The sequence below is a fragment of the Crocuta crocuta genome, unplaced genomic scaffold (genome assembly GCF_008692635.1).
Source record: "Crocuta crocuta isolate KB4526 unplaced genomic scaffold, BGI_CrCroc_1.0 scaffold130, whole genome shotgun sequence".
Classification (NCBI taxonomy): domain Eukaryota; kingdom Metazoa; phylum Chordata; class Mammalia; order Carnivora; family Hyaenidae; genus Crocuta; species Crocuta crocuta.
Genome location: NW_027527920.1, coordinates 10,126,686 through 10,145,628, shown reverse-complemented (window position 1 = coordinate 10,145,628; position 18,943 = coordinate 10,126,686). Strand labels below are relative to the sequence as shown.

The following is an 18,943-nucleotide window of genomic DNA, read 5'->3' as shown; positions in this document are numbered from 1 at the left end:
GTAGAGAGATCAATCAGATCTTGCAGTAATCACTGCAAGAGTTCAAGTAAACAATAATTGGAACTTGAGCTTATTATAATTCATTCAATGAGTATTAGGCATCTACAACGTGGAAGGCACTATACCAGGTCCTATAAATTCAGCAGTATATTAGATAGAGATAAGATCTCTGCTCTCACAAAACTTACATATATATTAGAATTTATATTTTAGAAGGTGGAGACAGAAGATAAACAAACAAAAAATATCAGGTAATAACTGCTATGTTGAAGTTAAAGCAAATCATAACAGAGTATGTGACAACTAACTCTAGATTGAAGATAAGGAAAAGACTCTCTGAAGTGATAATCAAGTTGAGACCTGAAAAGTAAGAAGAACCTGACGTCTGAAAAACCTATGAGGGAATTATTCTAGGCAGAAATAGCCACGCAAAGCATAAAAGAAGGAACTAAGCTAAGTGTGTTCAAGAAACAGGAAGAAGACGGGGTGCCTGGGTGGCTCAGCAGGTTAAGCGACCGACTTCAGCTCATGATCTATCTGTCTGTGAGTTCAAGCCCCGTATCAGGCTTTGTGCTGGCAGCTCAGAGCCTGGAGCTTGTTTCAGATTCCGTGTCTCCCTCTCCCTTGCTCATGCTCTGTCTCTCTTGCTCTCAAAAATAAATAAGACATTTAAAATAGTAGATAAACAAACAAAAAAAGAATGAGGAAGAAGGCAAATCGCTCTGAGTGTAGTAAGCAAAAGGGAGAGAACAAGTAGTTCTAGAGTTTATCCCAAATATGATGAGAAACCATTGGAGGATTTTAAGCACAGGACCAGTGTGGTATGATATACAGTTTAAAAGATCGTTCTAGATCCCAGGCAGAGAAAGGACTACAGGGAATTAACAATGAAAACAAAAAGAGCATTTAGGAGGCTACTGTATAGTCCGAGCCAGAGATGATAGTGGTTTGGAAAAGGGTGATGACAGAGGAATAAGGAGGTGGGCAAATTTAAGTTATATTTTATAAAGGAAACAACAGGACTTGAAGATTGTATGGAGGGAAAAAATGAGGGGTAGGGGTGGGGGTAGTGGTGGCAGAAAGAGGATAACACCTAGGTTTTTTTAGCCAAGTCACTAACTAGGAAGATAGGAAAGCTGGGGAAGGAATAGGATTTGATAGAACTAAAAATGCTAAGAAGTATGAGATGCCTACTAGACTATCATTTAAGTAGCAAGGCAAGTAGAAGATAGATATGTAAGCCCAGAATTCAGGGAAAATGTTAGAACTGGAAATCAAAAATTTGGGAAGCAATGGCCTATGAATCTGAATAAGGTTTTGTTGGGTACAGGAAAAGGAATGGGGATGATGGTTAGAAAAAGAAGGGGTCTTGGGACCAAGCCCTGAGATAATCCAAAACTTAAAAGGAAGAGGAAGAATGAATTAAAACAGAATAAGAGGTCACTGTACTGAAACAGAAGGAAAACCAGAAAAAGTGTGGACTCAAAAAACCAAGAGAAAGATTAAGGTAGCTAAATGAATGGATTTCAGAGCTATATAGGAAGTAAAATCAATGGGGCTCAGTGACTATGTGGATGGGGAGACATTAGGAAAATCTAGAATTCCCAAGAATTCAGGTTTGGAATGCTATGTGAATGATGGTGCTGTCAATTAGGAAATGGGACAGGGAGAAAAGTATAAAGGTTTGATGGGGAGACACCTGGGCTAGCATTTAAGTTTGGAAGGCACTGCATATAGATGAAAATGGTCCTGGGTATACTGAGGTTGTTGGAAAAGCTAAAAATGGAACTCTTGAGGGACAGCAGGGATGGAGGTTAGGAGAATCAGGCACCAAAGAAGAGATGCCTCTAGAGGGAACCAAGGACTGGCAGAGGATTGGAGATGTAAGAGTAAGGTAGTTAGGAAAACAACGGAAGGCTAGAGTTTCCAGAGATGCAGTAAGATGTGGACAAAAATGTGCATCCTGTATTTAGCAATTAGCACCTACCTATGTCATTTAATTTTGGTGCTTTGACGGAAGATCAACAACTGAGTTGGAGAAAATGAGAACTAAGGAGTGGCTACAACAAAGTATAAAATTACTCTTTTGAGAAGCTTAGCAATGGGGAAGCTTCTTAGATAAAAAGGGGTTTGAGGGGGCGCCTGGGTGGCTCAGTCGGTTGGGCGTCTGACTTCGGCTCGGGTCATGATCTCGCGGTTTGTGGGTTCGAGCCCCACGTCGGGCTCTGTGCTGACAGCTAGCTCAGAGCCTGGAGCCTGCTTCAGATTCTGTGTCTCCCTCTCTCTCTCTGACCCTCCCCTGCTCATGCTGTCTCTCTCTCTCAGAAATAAATAAAGCATTAAAACAAATTAAAAAAAAAAAAAGGGGGGGTTTGGAAGGGTGGGAATGAGAAATGTTTATAAGCTGAGAAGAAAGAACCAGTGGGGAAGAAGAAAGTGCAGAGAGAATATAGAATAACTGATAGAGCAAAGTCCCTCAGAGGAGAAGGGAGCCAGAGACAGGGTATTCATTTGTGCTGTCTCAAAATACCTTTTTGGAAGAATCGCTTACCTGTAACTTTATTTCTTGTTCTTTTTCCTTTATCTGAATAGCATGTTTGGCCTGAGCAATGGGTGTCTCCCACATACAGTCTGACAGAAGGGAAAAGAGGCGTTCAACAACCTATTTATTGAAGGAAAAAGAATGATGAAATTTGTAAAAGGTTAATTTTAAGTAATATTAGAAAGATAAATCATGTAACTAATACTAAGTCACATGTGAAATTTGATTTTACCAAAGTCCAACAGCTACTCTGAGCAGTTTGTTGTAATTTAAATCTTTTTTCTTAGAAAGATTATTAGCCCACTAGAAAGTGAGGCCACGCAACCTCACACACTTCTCTCTCTAAAGGCCCAAACCCAGTAAGAAATTCCACAGACCTTCCTTTCCTTCTGACCTTCTAAGAATTAACTATCTCCCTACTCCTCCTCATACCCATAACTTAATTTCTCTTTCTCCTTGCTTAGAAATTAAATAATAAGGCATTCTCAGAAGCAGAAGTTTTGCTATTGAATAAATGACACATTTACAACTGAAGAGACTATAATTTACATTCTGGGAAAATAATATTACAGATGTGAAAAGTATCTTCTAATAGTTTTAAAAATAGAAACCTGAGCCATTTGATCATCTTCTACACCAGATTCACAAGCTGGTAGCACAGCCTCAAGGACGTGAAGTGCAAGGAGCCTTGTTCTTAGGTTACCAACGAGAGGAATACCTGGGGGGGGAAAAGCAATTTTCTTATTATTAGTGTAAATTAAATTCAAAGTGTAAAGGAGGGGCGCCTGGGTGACTTACTTGGTTAAGTGTCTGACTTTGACTCAGGTCATGATCTCATGGTTCATGAGTTTGAACCCCGCATACAGCTCTGTGCTCCAGCTTGGGGTCTGGAGCCTGTTTTAGATTCTGTGTCTCTCTCACTCTCTGCCCCTCCCCCACTTGTGCTCAGTCTCTCTCTCTCTTCTGTCTCCTCTCTCTCTCTCTCTCTCCTCCCACTCCCCAAAAATAAACCAACATTAAAAAAAAAAGTGTAAACGAACTTCTTGAATAAAAATATTTGAAGCTCCTAAGCATTTATGGGTGGAATGGACAAAACTTCAACCTATTATCACAAGAATTATAGACTCAGCCTGTACCCCACTAAGGTACATGAATATTCAGGTTTATGTCTCAGTTTTTATGTATATAAAGGGAACAGCATTATTATAACTACCTGTGCCAGGTACTATGTTATGAATTTCATACACATTAACTCTATGGATCTTTACAAATCTTCCATTATATCCCTGTTTTGTTGATGAGGAAAGTGAGGCTAAGAGAAGTTAAGTAATGTGACCATAGCTCAGCAGAGGCAGAAGTAGAATTTTAAACAAGTCTGTTCATCTGTAAAGCTCAGGTTTATCATAAGCTTTCATTGCTGCTTCTCCATCCATGCCCTGACTGTCTCACAGAGATTTTAGGATTAATGAGGAGTAAGCAGTTTATACTTTTCTGAAGTAAGCAAAAGTAGAGACAGATTAATGATGCTCTTTTTTACACCTACTACTACAACAACACCAGATAAAAATAAATAAATATCTGATTTTTTCTTTATGCTTCACGACTTTGATCAATGTTATATAAGCTTCACTTTATTAAATAAGAAAAAAAGCTGTTATAAATTATACTAGTTAAGAAAAACTAGCAAAGTATATTGAGAATGTATACGTATAAAATGACATGTACCATGGAAAATTAAATTGTTTTAGCATGTTTAAGAAAGACTAGGGATGATGAAAAAGTTCTGGAAATGGAGACTACTTATGGTTGAATAACACTGTGAATGTACTGAATGTCCTTGAATTGTACACTTCAATAGTTAAAAGCTGTAAATTTTATATTTTATACCATTGCAAATTTTACATATATTTTACCACAATTAAAAAAAAGACTAGGGGAGTGGGACACCTGAGTGGCTCAGTCAGTTAAGCATCCGACTTTGGCTCAGGTCATGATTTCACAGTTCATAAATTGGAGCGCCATGTGCCTGCCTGCCCCCGCTCTCTCCCTCCCTCCCTCCCTCTCCCTCTCCCCCATCTCTGTCTCATGCAGACAGACATGTCTCTGCCCCTCCTACGCTTGTACTCTCGCTCTCAAAATAAATGAATAAACTTTAAAAAAAAAAAAAAGAACAGTAGGAAGGGACAGGTAGTAATATTTCAAGCACACTAAACTTTTAGAATAAGAACCCGGAGTTAGGCTCACTACATAGAACTTGCACAGATAACACACAATCAGAATTTACAATCAAGACAACAGAAATCATGTTATGATTAGAGAGAATGGACAAATCAGATCTGCATTTTGATAATCCAACAAGTGACATAAAAATATGTACCAATTATTAAATAAGATGTTCTCTATTTATTTTTATTATGGTAATTCAAACAAATAGAGCCAATTTCTCTAGATTAAATCCATAATCTGGCCTGGTGCTTTCTATTAATTCCTATCAATTTTTACTCCTAAAATTAATTTTATTTTGATCAGAAAACAGAAGTCAGAAACTCAGAAAACAGAAGTCTTGAAATGAAGGTCAAATATTCAATGTTGCTAAAGTGTGGTATTATCTGAGTAAAATATATGTAATGTATAAAAACACTCTAAAATAAGGCAAAGGTCATATACCTGAAGAACACTTCTGAGATGCTATGTTTAGAAGCACCTCTGTCCATTTTGGGGAAGCCATTTTTGACTGAATTGCTTTTGAAGACACAACTCTGCGAAGAAAAACTAAAAAATCCCCCAGATGTAGTTCTGCTGCATGTTGTTTCCTAAGAGCTGCTGAAGAGTGAAGAGACAAGTTTATATTACAACCAAAAATCCACAGGAAAAAATCATATCAAGTAACTTGCATTTAGACTGTAGTAACCCCAAACCTAATTCAAAATCTAAGTTGTCAATTGGCTGTTGACTTTTTAAACCTTAAAGAACAAAATGGGGAAAGGTCAGAAGACAACGCCAAACTTAAAACATTTTTTACATCTGTGTACATTAATAGTAAGGTTGCTAGAATAAAGTATGAATAATTGGTTTTGTGAATTTTTTTATTGCTATTCTAAAATGCAACAGTTCTCTATCCAAGTCTACAGTTCTATGAGGTAGAATCTGAGAGAAATGATCTGTGAACCCCCTAAATTAGTTGTATGAAAATTGTGTGTATATCTGACTAGTATAAGAGTTCACAACTTGGATCACATTTTCATAAAGTCTATGGCCTCCCCCAGCCCAATCAAATTAAGAATCATAAAAGAAGACTTTGTGTTTTCAGATTCTACAAAGAAATACATTTCTAGGCGGAGTCTGGTTTGCCTGAGCACCAACTGCATGTATAAGATCTCTTATATAAACTTGCCCCAAGCAATCTTCTCAGTTTTTCTACCAGCATCAGTACCGGCTTCTCTCTTGTTGCCCCGGTCATAGTTTCCCTCCACCCTGTGCATTTTGAGTCCAGAGGACTATCGGCTTTTCCTGTAACATACCACGTTCTATCATCATCCAATACCTTTCATACTCCCTCAGCCTGGCAAAGTCCTACTCAGAGCCAAGAGGAAAAAGTATGCCAGTGAGGCAGCTGCCCAAATTATCAATCTCTAAGGGGCACTAAAACATACAAAATCATAATAATTTGAAGGCAAGTATTATACACAGCACTCCTTTCAGGGGAATCCTGACATGTCAAATTAAGGAATACACAGACAAGTCACTTAGAGGGAGACACCCGCCCCAAGGCCGCCACGCTTAGATGGCCAGCAATCTACTTTCACAGACATCTTGTCATAACTGAAGGACATCTGTTCTGGTGAGATGGGTATGCATGTTTATGACAGAATTAGAATACTGGTGACAATCAAAGAAAATTGTACTCCTTTGCTACAATTCCTCTACATGGTACTCTACCTCTTCTTTACTTAAATATAAGCAAATATTTTTATAAGATCAGTTTGAAGAATATAAAGTTGTTGGCCTGCCCTGGATAGACACATACCACTCTGACCTTGTTCCTACACATTCTTCAAAATCCAGTTCAAAAGCTACCTCTTCTATGAAGCTTTCTCTCTTGGTAGAGATCCTTTGGAAAATCTCTGTTATGAGGCCACCATCCTACCCCCAATCCTCATTCCCAGCAAGTATCTCTGTAATATGATACTAAATTAATTAGTTAAATTAATTAAAATTTGGAGACCTTAAAAAGAAAACTGGTTAATACAACTTGGAGATAGTATGTGTTTCAGTACCAATACCAATTAGAAATTTCAGTTAAGTATTTTAGAGGGTTTGTGGAGTTATTAATAGCTGGCCACTGCTGACTTGATCAGTCTCACTCCCAGCCATCCCCATGAATAGGGATAGTGCAACAGCCTTCTCTCTAGGATGACCTGAGAGAAATGTCTGCTGTTACACCTGCTGAGATTCACTCACAAAAGTACTTCTTTCTTTACTGGGTGTGGAAGGGCCCAGTTTTCCTAGGGACCTATAGGCGGAGAAGTAACCCTTCCCTGCTGTCCGTATGTACAGTACTCAGCAAAGAGTGGTGAGAAACTATTACCTTAACCACCCTGTATCCCTCACTAGATCTCAGAAAAACAGACAGAGGTATTAAAAGTTTGTTTATTTTACCATGCCTTATGAGTCTGCCATGCTCTTTGTAGAAGTACCACACTCTTTATATAAACAAGGAGAAGGAATGTGCCACAGGGTTAGCCATTGAAACCAAAAGCTAGTCCTTAATCAGACTCATATATCCTCCTAGATTCTGACTTAGGAGATTTAGCTATTTCTTCTTAGTTTCTTATATTACAGTGTAATTATTTGTTGACATGTCTGCCTCTCTTGTTATCCTAGAAGGTCTGAGGGCAGAGACCGTGTTTTATCATTTTTTGTATCCACAGGGTATTTCCTCTATCCACCCACCTATCCACACAATATTATTTAAATATTACTTTATTCAATTTTAATATTATTTAGTCTAGTATTCCAGTATTAACATCCATATCCATAGTCTCACTATGTGCCAGACACTGCTCTAAGTGCTTTACATGTATTTAATTAGTCTTCAAATACTCTAAGGAGGTTGGTTCTATTATCCTTATTTTACAGATGAGGGAATGGGGACACAGAAAGGTTAAGTAACTTGCTCCCTCCCCATCCATTCATTCATCTGGTTGGCTATCTATCTATCCAGCCATCCATCTGGTCCAGAGAGGATTTAAGAGCTCCCAGAGTTTATTATAGTAATAAGAAACGGTAGTTTCATAAAAATTTCTTTAAGAAATGACCAATCTTAAACCTTTATTCCTCAATTATATAGTAGACATAGGTAGTATTTCTGTTGTTCAGGGCTTAAATTCTATCAAAATTACAATGCTCACTATAGTTTTATAGTTTTTTAAAGCTATGAGCAGATGGTCATAGTATAGCAACCAAATAAATGACAATTAAGTATAATAAGAATTTTTTTTAGTGACCAGGAAACATAACAGCCTAGCAAGAAGTTCAGCTCCTTTAATATTAACCTAGTTTCCATATATGAAAACCTGAGCCAATATATCAAAACCCATAAGGCAAGACTATGGTTAAAGATGGGTTGTCAGGATCAAATGCTAAGAAAACAGAACCTGGGGGAATCAGTCACCTAGAATCTCCAGATTTTAGAGCCAGGACAGCCAAGGAGAAGCTGAATTTAAGAGAGGAAGCAGTATGATTGCTGTATCAGGGTTAACAGACTTTAAGGAGAAGAGGTTCACTCAGGAGCTCGTCTAAATCATACATATTTGGAGAGCAAAGGAGTTTATAGGAGCCCGTCTAAATCATACATATTTGGAGAGCAAAGGAGTTTATAAATGAATAAATAAAAATTCTTTAAAAAAAATTTTCATGCCTCACAACAGAAAGAAGTCTATATCCTAATATTCACAAGAAGACTCAATAAATGCTTGTAAATAATGACAAGAAAAGGGTTTATGCTACCTCTGAAATCTCTCTTCTCAGTTTCTCCACTGGAGTCACCTTTTCTTTCTTCTTCTTCACCCTCTTCTTCCCCTTCTCCAAAAGAGGCCATAAGTAGTACACCAGCTTGGGACAACAAATTCTTCAATTGACTACAGAGTAGATCCAACAAGGACTGAACTACTTTGGGGCTCAGTTTATCAGCGTAAGTCCTATATGAAGTAACAAGGAGAAAAAAAAAAAAGTGGTAATAACACAGCAGGGCAAACGTGCTCAAACACATAAAGGAGTTTAGGGGAAAATGGAAATTACTCAAATGAGAAAAGACAGGTCCCATACAGTTCCATCAAGACATCTATAATGCTCACCCTGTAGTGATGGCTAGAATTTGGAGCAATCTTGTACTAGCCACTTTTAAAGCTGTACTAAGCTGAGAAACACCCGTCTTTGGCAACAACTGCAGAGGCTGTCCCAGCATGGTGTCTGTACCACATAACTGCGACAATACATTTAGCAGACCAGTGGAAATTGCCAAAGAAACATCCACTGGTTGATAGTGGACACTCAGAGCAAAAACCGTAACCAAAAGGAGACGTTGCTGGGCTTCTAGAAAAGAAAGAAAGGCAACTGAGAATGTCCTTTGAAGTAAACAACACAGTTACTAAAATAAAGCATATTCCAAAATATAAGTAGTAATGTGGAACACTACTACATTTTCAAATATATATTCTTTTATATGTAAATTGATCTATTAATGTTAAAACAAGATATAGAACATTAAGTATCTAGCATAAAATGTAACCTGAATCTTTTATTTGTGGGGGCAGTTACTCACCAATGTGATGTTTGTTTGCCTGTAGAGCTCTCTCTAGGGTAGCAGACAATTGTTGATAAATCTTATGCACAGCCACCTGGATTTCAATCTGAATATTTCTTTTAGCTGCTCTGATCCCATCCTGAATAAAGATTTACTTTTTCTATTAGTAACAATAACACTTCCTACCCAAATAAAAGTAATCGCATTTTATCCTACTCTATGCTAGAGCACTATGGCAGTTTTTAATTATTCAGTATATTTCAATATAGAAAAGCTTTACAATAAATTTATATTTAAATGCTTGACAATTCCAGATTCGATATAATCTTTCTCCTTTCCCACAAAGCAATTTTTCTTCTCTAAATATGGAAGACATAAAAATAACACTTAAAAAATTTTTTTTCAAGCCATCAGAGAAACTGGATAAAATGATAAAGTGTAAATGCAAATTCTGGAAACCCTTCCTCCCAAACACCAATCCCTACCCCAAATTAAATCTATCTCTATCCAATTTGGCTAAGGGTTATGAAAACTAAGCCAGCAAAGGATCTAAAAGAACAACGGTACCATGGCTTACCTAATCTCTACTATGCTACTATTACTCAGGAAACTAACCCAGTTATATAGCTTTAAGAGTCATTATGCTGAGCGAAATAAGTCAGGCAGAGAAGGACAAATATCATATGTTTGCACGTATAGGAGGATTAGGAGGAACTTGACGGAGGAACAAGGGGGAGAAGAAGGGCGGAAATGGTGGGGGAAAGGGAGAGAGGCAAACCATGAGAGACTCTTGAATGCTGACAAAAACTGAGGACTGATGGATGTGGGGGGGAGGGGGGATGGGCATGGAGGAGGACACTTGTGGGGATGAGCACTGAGTGTTATATGGAAACTAATTTGACAATAAACTATTTGTAAAAAAAAAAAAAAAGAGTCATTTAAAAGTCTTTATATTTTTAAACCTCAATCTTAAACACCAGAAACCTTAGCATTATTAAACTGATGTAAAAAAAAAAAAGAAAGAAAAAAAAGAATAGCTAGAATCTGAATATAGTGCAAGGTGCATCCTCACACAACAGATCTGTCACCTACCTGATAGTGATGCAATCGGCCACTCTCTCCTTTGGCTCCTGCATGTCCCACAGTGCCTAAACCAAAACACCCTGCTAGAAACTGCAGCCTCACAGACGTAAGCAGTGTGGATGACTGGAAGCCCGAGTTTGATCTGCTTCCTGCCAGAGAGATGCTACCTTTTTCCTCCATCCCAGACAACAGAACGAGGATCTGGTGAAGTGCTTCTAAACGAAGCTTGAGAAAAGTAAAATGAATATATTTTAGAGTCCTTCACTGAAGTGAGACACAAAGGAATTCCTAAACAAATAATATATTACTTAGCACAGAAAATCCTAATATTTCCTAGGACTCTATTAAAGTAAACATTTATTTTATCAGTTAGACTTTTTAAAATAAAAATATTTCTAAAAACTCTATAAGCATACTTCAATATCTAAGAGGCTACACAAGGCAATGGGGAAAGCAGATTTGGATATAAGAGACCTAATTTCAAGGCCAGACTCTTCCACCTAGTGTGGCCTTGGGAAGCTCACTTAACTTTCTGAATCTCAGTTTGTTCATGTGTTAAATAAGGTTAATACTGTAGTACTTTATCTAACCTACTCACATAGCTACTGTGATGCTCATGAGGATACATATGTGAAGGTTTCAAAACTGTAAAGTATTATGATTATTGCTTCCTTCACTTACAATAAAGTTATATAGAATGAATACTGCTTAGTTCAAGAATTAGAGAAAGTATTTCTGGAAGGCTTCTCTGTGGGTCTCTTGAACATCTGGCTCTCTCTTCCCTAGGAGGAAATACCCCCCACTGTAGTCAATCAGCCTATCCCTCTTTTTGTCTTCATAACTTTTTATTCTGAAATAACTGCACATGTAATAATTATACAGAAGAGTTGTATAGATGATACAGATGTTTCCTGTATACCCTCCCCCTCCTTCCACTAATGTTATCATCTTAGGTTACTACGGTACATTTATTAAAACTAAGAAATGAACGCTGATACAACACTATAATTAAACCACAGACTTTATCTGGATTTCACCAGTTTTCCCATAATGTCCCTTTTCTGTCCTAGGGTCCAATCCCAGATATCATTTTGCACTCAGCTGTCATGTCTCCTTAATCTCCTTTAGTCTATGATAGTTACACCTTTCCTTTGAAGAGCTACTCATGTATTTTATAGAATGTCCCTCAATTTGGGCTTGCCTGATGTTTTTTCATGATTGGACTAGAGTTATGGATTTAGAGGAGAATGCCATAAAGTCCTCTTCTCATCACATTATTTTCAGGGATGTATGATATCACTCTAACTTATTGTTGATAATGTGAATCTTGATCACATGGCTAAGGTAATATATGTCAGGTTTCCGCAATGTAAAACTATTCATTTCTTTTCCTTTTCATATTCTGCTAGCTCTGGCCCACTAAGTCCTGTTTACTCTAAAGAGAAGGGGAATTAATCTCCACATGCTGAAAGGAAGAATATTAAAGAATTTTTGTGTACATGTTAAAACCAGAATAATTAATAAATATTTTGAGGGATATACTATGAGGCTATGCAGGCATCTTAGGTCTCCTTAGTTCTGTTCATTAACTTTAGCATTCATCCTTACTACTGTGGTGTTCTAATCTAGCCCTTTTAAGTGGAGACAAAGGGGTCAAAACCGGAGGCTCTAAGAAACAGATGTATATGCTCACCAGCCAGTCTCATTCTAGTTTCTAGGAGACAAGGGAAGACTTAGGATTACAGTATCTTGTTCTAAGAGATGGCAATTAAAAATGCACTTTGGGAGCGCCTGGGCAGCTCAGTCGGTTAAGCATCTGACCTCAGCTCAGGTTGTGATCTCACAGTTCATGAGTTCAAGCCCCGCATCAGGCTCTGTGCTGACAGCTCAGAGCCTAGAGCCTACTTTGGATTCTGTGTCTCCCTCTCTCTCTGCTCCTCCCCTACTCACACTCTGTCTGTCTGTCTCTCTCTCTCTCTCAAAAATAAATAAATATTTGGGGTGCCTGGGTGGCTCAGTCGGTTGAATGTCTGACTTTGGCTCAGGTCGTGATCTCACAGTCCATGGGTTTGAGCCCCACGTCTGGCTCTGTGCTGACAGCTCAGAGCCTGAAGCTGCTTCAGATCTTGTGTCTCCCTCTCTCTCTGCCACTCCCCTGCTCGCTCTCTGTCTCTGTCTCTCAAAATAAAATAAAAAAATAAAAAATAAATAAATTAAATTAAATAAAGACATAAAAACTTTTTTAATAAATATGTTTTTAAAATGCACTTTGTCCACTTCAAACAATACAGTATTTCATTTTATGACAGTGACATCAAAAAGTTCAGGTGGAGGAAAGAGAGATAAATAGGAATAGAAGGAATAGATAAAAAGGAAAAATTTTTCCTACTATAGTACATCCAGTGATTCCATTTAAGTTTCCATAGTGCCTCTTGAGGAGTAAGTATCAAAGACTTACTTCTGCCCTTAACTGCTGCTGTTCCATTGCAATGATGGAGGCCTGGGGACTCGTAGACATACTTTCCTCTGGCTCTTTAAAACCTGGAGCGTTCCCCACATCTCCACTCACAAAGCTTACAACATTTTCGATCAAAGTGTGAACTCCCAAAGACTTGGTCAGATCAAAATCAGACTCAAAGGAGTAAGAGGAGTTGCATAACCAGTCTCTGCTATGTTTCAGGCGAGCCCAAGAGTCACTCAGGGATTCCAATTGACTGTGCATAGGACCTACACACAAACAGAACAAACATGTATCAATAACAACCAAGGAGAGCATACCTTCTGAAACTAGACGAGGGCTGAGTGCTGCTACCATACCAACTGGTGAGAAATGGACACTCATGTTCCAATTACATGCATGCATTAAGTGAATCTTAGCAAAATGCTTTGGTAAAAACAACAAACAAACAAAAACCAGAGCAATGTAAGAAAATAAAGGTAAAGCCCTGTTTGATGTATCAGTGTCTCTCAAAGCGCTTTAGCAACACACTGCCACAAGAAAAAGAAAGGCAGAAGCTGCTCTCAAAATGCTTAGCTTAAAATGCTCTGCAGTATTAAACCAGACCATCATTTATAAACAAAAAAGAACTAGGCACTTGGAACACTTGCTCGTAAGACCTACTAGTAATAGGATTTCATCTGATTTAATATTATCATTGCAAAGAGAAAGTTAAGACTGAGCAAAGTGTCTACGTATCTGCAATGAAACATTATAAAAAAATGAATATAGAAGGGCAAGTAAACTTACACAAAAAGGAGACACAAACACCCTTTGGGTTTCATTAATATAAGGAACAATTTCACTATGTCATATGCATATTTATTGCAGGCTGTGAAACTCCTATATAGAGGAAGCAAAGTTTCACAAACAAGAATATATGAGATTTGATATAAAATGATACTTACTTAACATTACCAAGTAATGTCACAATAGTTGCTAAATATAATACCATTAGTTTTGCCAGTGGGCATTTTCTAGACTAAACAGACTAAAACATTAGACAACAAATATGTCAGTATGTTTGAACACAACAACTGTCCAAGTCATATGCCCACTCTCAGGTATATGAATTAGATTAACCATAATCCTTAGGTTCATGATAATCTCTTATCACTGGTCCACACATGGCCTGCTTTTGTATTTATATTTATTTACAATAAATGTGAACACAAGAACTAGAAAACTGATATTAACTTGTATCTACCTATCTGTTCTTTCTCTAATCCATCTCCCTCTATCTCCTCCTACCAAAAGCTATTATCCCTAAGCCTAGGTTTATCATTCCTTTGCTTTATTAATGTTAAATATTATCTTATGTATATTCCCAAGACAAATGTTTAGTTTTGGGGGGTTTTTACTTTATAAAGGAGGATTATTTTATGTAATCTTTTGGGGCATACTCTCTTCCATCAATATAATATTGCCAATATTCATTCACATTATTGCATGTAGCCATAAATCATTTGTATGAGTAATGTATAATGTTCTATCACACAAATATACCAAATTTCTCTATTAGGAATGCATCCAAAGGTACTCAATAAAATATGCATTCCAAAAATTATATTTGTTGTGTAACTAGATGGAAAAGATTTGGGAAGAGAACTACTTAAACACTAATGCCCACAGAGAAAAAACTTAGTAAATGCTGATTACCTAACTTATTTCTGAATTACCACACTGGTGTCAGTAAAACCCCAGGACTTTAAAATCAGATGTAGAAATTTAGCTAATATTATAAAGTAACTGAATCATTTATATGCATTCTTCTAGAATAATTTAGAATGGCAAAGAAGATATGGTTTATCTGTCTTCCATATTTTAGCAAGAATTCTTATGATTAAAAAATGCTGAATTTTCAGTTTTACTAGGTATGAAAAATAACCAATCTGAAAAATTCCCCAATGGCAATAGCTGAGTATTTTTTTCATGTAAAACAGAAAAGAGTAAAACAATCCAAAGAATAGTGCCAAGTATGCATAACGGATTAAACTAAAAATTACACTTAAAGAATAAAGCAGAAGCTAATAAAAAAGAAAAGAAATAATCATTTTCCATTTCCTTAGGCACCCCAAATTCAGAATCTGGATTTAGCCTTAACTTAAAAATAATAGTTTTTGGCTCTTTGTACTGCGCTTGTTTGATTAATAATAAAATTTCAGAATAAAAAGTTCAGTTTTCCAGTACTTAAAATTACTTTTCAAAATGAAAATAAAATGTGCAATGAGCTAGTGTTAGAACCACAGAAGTAAAAGAGACCTTGAAGATTATCTAGTCCTCAAATTCCAATTGAGGAAACAGGTCAAAATTTTGATCTGTTAAATTAATAATGCTAATTCCTTTAATTTTATGCGAAGGAGACGATCTTACATATTCCTGTTATTAATCAACTTCATGAGTCACGGATATATGCAAATGTCAATTGTCTGCCTACAAAAAGGTTCAACTGTGAAGAATATACAAATAAGGAATTGCCTTGATATAACCCAAAATGTTCTAGGAATGGGTGGCCAACCCATTAAAATCCTCTCAGCAAATTAAGGGTCAAATTTTTTGTATAAAGAGTCAGACAGTAAATATTTCAGGTTTTTGTGGGTCTTAAAGGTCTGTGCTGCAACCATTCAACTCTGCTGTTGTAATAAGAAAGCAGCCATAGACAATATGTAAACAAAGCAGTGTGACTGTGTTCCAATGAAGCCTTATTTACAAAAAGAGATAGCAGGCCAGACTTGGTTCACGAGGCATAGTTTGCTGACCCCAATGCAAAAGATGCAACTTATTAGGTATATGACCCAAACAAAATTCTGTATGACTAAAAGAAAGAACAGGAAAAGCAGTATATGAAAGCATTAGTATAAATAAATAAAAAATAACTATAACCCAAATATTTAGGCTGACACCAAAAATACTTTAAAACAAAAACTTACATTATGGAAATGAGAGATGAAAGAATTCTTAAGTCTTTTAAAAAAACTGTAACAATCTGATTAACTTTGGTTTGTTCGATAGTATTTCACTGGAATATAGGAAATACTGTATCTGAAAAGTACAATAAAAGCTTCTATAGAGTAATTGTGACCAAGTCCGTTCTTACTTAGTATTAATTCAGAGTCATTTACTATAAAAAGGAAATATAAAGCTCAATAAGAATTTTTTTGAGATGGTTTACTTGTCCTTACAACTTTGGTTCTTAAATGGAATTTTCAAAATGAACATGGCAGAGCTGCAATACATACTTTATAAACCATAAAATATGTAGGCAAGCTAAAAGGGGAAAAAAATTAAACATGCCATCATGTACTTGCTTGAAGCTCTTCTTTTTTCTGGGGCTCAACTGGCCAAAAAGGAGTAAATACACTACCACACAAGAATCAGAAGACAAAAGGAGAAATTTGATACAGGAGACAACATTTACATTTGCTCTTCTTTATATAATCTAATTTGAAATGCATAGATAAAAACAGCATTTCACCCATACATGCTATACCATGAAACACACATGCTGATAAATGTTTCCAGTATTATTTTAGCTATAAAACCCTAACACGTTACTTAAAGGCCTAAGGAGTAAGTAAATCAAACCATATAGTATTTTTAACTAATAAGATTCCTGATGTTGCTTCTTAAATTGTTGCTTTGGCATCCCCACCATTTTTCACTGCATCAGCTTCAGCTTAAGTATGAAACCTAAAGTTAAGTATCTGCAAAGTTAAGTATCATCTTTCAGTGCAGAATGAGCTCAGTTCTACAAAAGTACAGCAAATCTTTTAAGTATTTATCACAGTACCAAAATACCAACATATTTAACAGGTTTTGTCTAAAATTCTGACAAGCTGTTAAAAGAATTAAATGAGTTAATATGCTTTAAGCATCAGAACAACAGCTGGCATATATAAGTAGTTTACAAATAATGAAATATAAATGTCCTATTATCTCCAAGGTGCTAAGCAGAAATGTTTCACCTATCTCTTTTTAAAGTAATTTATGACATTTTTTTTTAGTTTTACAATTCAGCTTTGATGCCTCTAAACAGCTGAGAAAACAGACAAGCTACATTTATTTGCTCTATTTGCTCTATTTCCTCTACCCCTTCCTACAATATTTGCTTGCTTGGACCAACTGTGAAAGATTAATTTGAGTTAAGGAATAAGAAGCAATCATGGTTCAGTAGCATGAATTCTAGTATCCCCAATGCCAAACACTGATATTATAGGCACTAGCACTCCCAAGGAAGAGTCTTTGGAAGGATAAGAAGAGCAGCTGAAATGTGTATACAACCATTAGTTGTTATTGACACATCCATTTAGTTTCAGTAAATGTGACATACTAACTTATCTCTAATTTCTTTTACTAGGTTTTTAATACCTCAGGACCACTGAGACTACTAAGTACATGTAAGCTATGCAAGGGAAGCTAAGCAAGGGAAAAAAACTGTCACTTCCTCTTCAAAATATTGGAAAGGGGTAAACAAATGCATAGAAGAATTCTCACTTAGCTGGGCATCTGCTTGTCCTTCACAGCTCAAGTTATAATCAGAACACCTAAATGGCCCCAAAGAGTTCTCAGACTTGGTTCATTTGCCTGATTGATGATAGGCATCTAGTCCATTTTGGCAATAAATTAGGAAAAAATAGGGCTGTTTATTTTACCATTATTTGAGAACAAAACAAAACAAACAAAATACTGTAGTCAGAAGGTAGTCACTAAATATATGTGATTTTTAAAAATTCCTTTCAAAACATATTCTCTTTAATATATTTTCAGTGTTCATTTATTTTAAAGAAGGAATTCCATAAGACAACTATTAAATATACATTTTCATTGTTTAATCCATAAACTCTAGTATTCATGAGATTGAAAACTATTTATTTTTGCTGCCCTTCCTAAAGGAGTAATTTTTCTATTTTCTAGTCACCTATTCCTAGGAACTAAGCCATCAGCAGATTTTTCTCTAGGAGCATTAAAATATAATGATTACTAGGATAAACTGGTACCATATTAAGTGATATAACTAGTTTCCTATTATAATTTCCTAGAATAATTAAAAAAAAAAAAACTTTTCCCATGAGGTCCTAGATTTGCTTTTCTGTTTTCAACAGAGTAAAGTTAAATTCCAACAAGTTAATAGGTTATGGTATTCCCTTGAGCTTTTTTGGAGAAGGTGGTTTATCCACAAACAAAATTTGAGTTAATGGCATAATTCATTTGTATCTACTTAGATCTAAAACTATAGAAACTCCACATCTATTCATAGGATAACAGTTTAAAAACTCGAGCAGGTAGCAACTGTAGGACAATAACTATGAAGTGTTATAGTCATTTTTCCTTTTTTCTTTCTTTTTTTTAATAGTCATTTTTCCTAAGTAAATGGCAATCAAATTCTAGGTTATTTTTAATTTAAAGATAAAGATACCACTTTATGTTGTATTCTAAACATTACTTTGCACATACTGACATGGCTAATATAGACTAAATCTCACATGTGCATTTCCATAAGCATGATGAAGATTTGAGAGAAAAGAATAATTTTACCTAATGGACTATCATGCATAAATATAATCAGTACGGTAGGAGCCTCTTCAGCTAAAGTCTGGACCCCTTATGCTACTCGCTAAGTTTGGAGCCATCATCTCTCTAGTACCAAATGACATACATATAACAGAAATTTTAGCAACAATGTTCACCTGAGCTAACCAATATTTTAATTCCTAAGCCAACTGGTTATGAAAAAGGATTTTTCTGGATAATTATGACACATGAACTCCCAATTTTCAAAGAATTAGAAAATAATAAAATACATACTGCACATTACACTAAACATCATTTAATTATTTTCATATCACAAATACCTTATAATTTTTAAGAAACCCAACAACTATGTTATAGTTTCCAAAGACTTTTCAAATACAGAAAGTACCAGTTCTAGTCATTATTCCTAGTATTTCAGAAAAATCATTCTCTGTATTCTAATTAAAGAATAAAGCATCATCCTATTTTATTTGACAGGAAGTAC

At 36.0% G+C, this 18,943-nt stretch overlaps 1 protein-coding gene across 7 annotated transcripts in view; it reads right to left on the bottom strand.

The window, feature by feature from the left end:
• The window catches only part of HERC1 (HECT and RLD domain containing E3 ubiquitin protein ligase family member 1), a 145,317-nt gene that overhangs the window by 68,246 nt on the left and 58,128 nt on the right, over positions 1–18,943 (bottom strand). For 6 of the 7 annotated variants that reach the window (XM_077747491.1, XM_077747535.1, XM_077747517.1 and 3 more), the window contains 8 exons: positions 12,889–13,157; positions 10,440–10,655; positions 9,366–9,486; positions 8,899–9,136; positions 8,552–8,742; positions 5,210–5,365; positions 3,154–3,260; positions 2,552–2,662 (listed from right to left, as the gene is read on the bottom strand). In XM_077747491.1, the coding sequence (XP_077603617.1) occupies positions 2,552–2,662; positions 3,154–3,260; positions 5,210–5,365; positions 8,552–8,742; positions 8,899–9,136; positions 9,366–9,486; positions 10,440–10,655; positions 12,889–13,157 (1,409 nt within the window). The remainder of the gene's footprint in view (positions 1–2,551; positions 2,663–3,153; positions 3,261–5,209; positions 5,366–8,551; positions 8,743–8,898; positions 9,137–9,365; positions 9,487–10,439; positions 10,656–12,888; positions 13,158–18,943) is intronic. The other variant, XM_077747507.1, reaches the window with a different exon arrangement.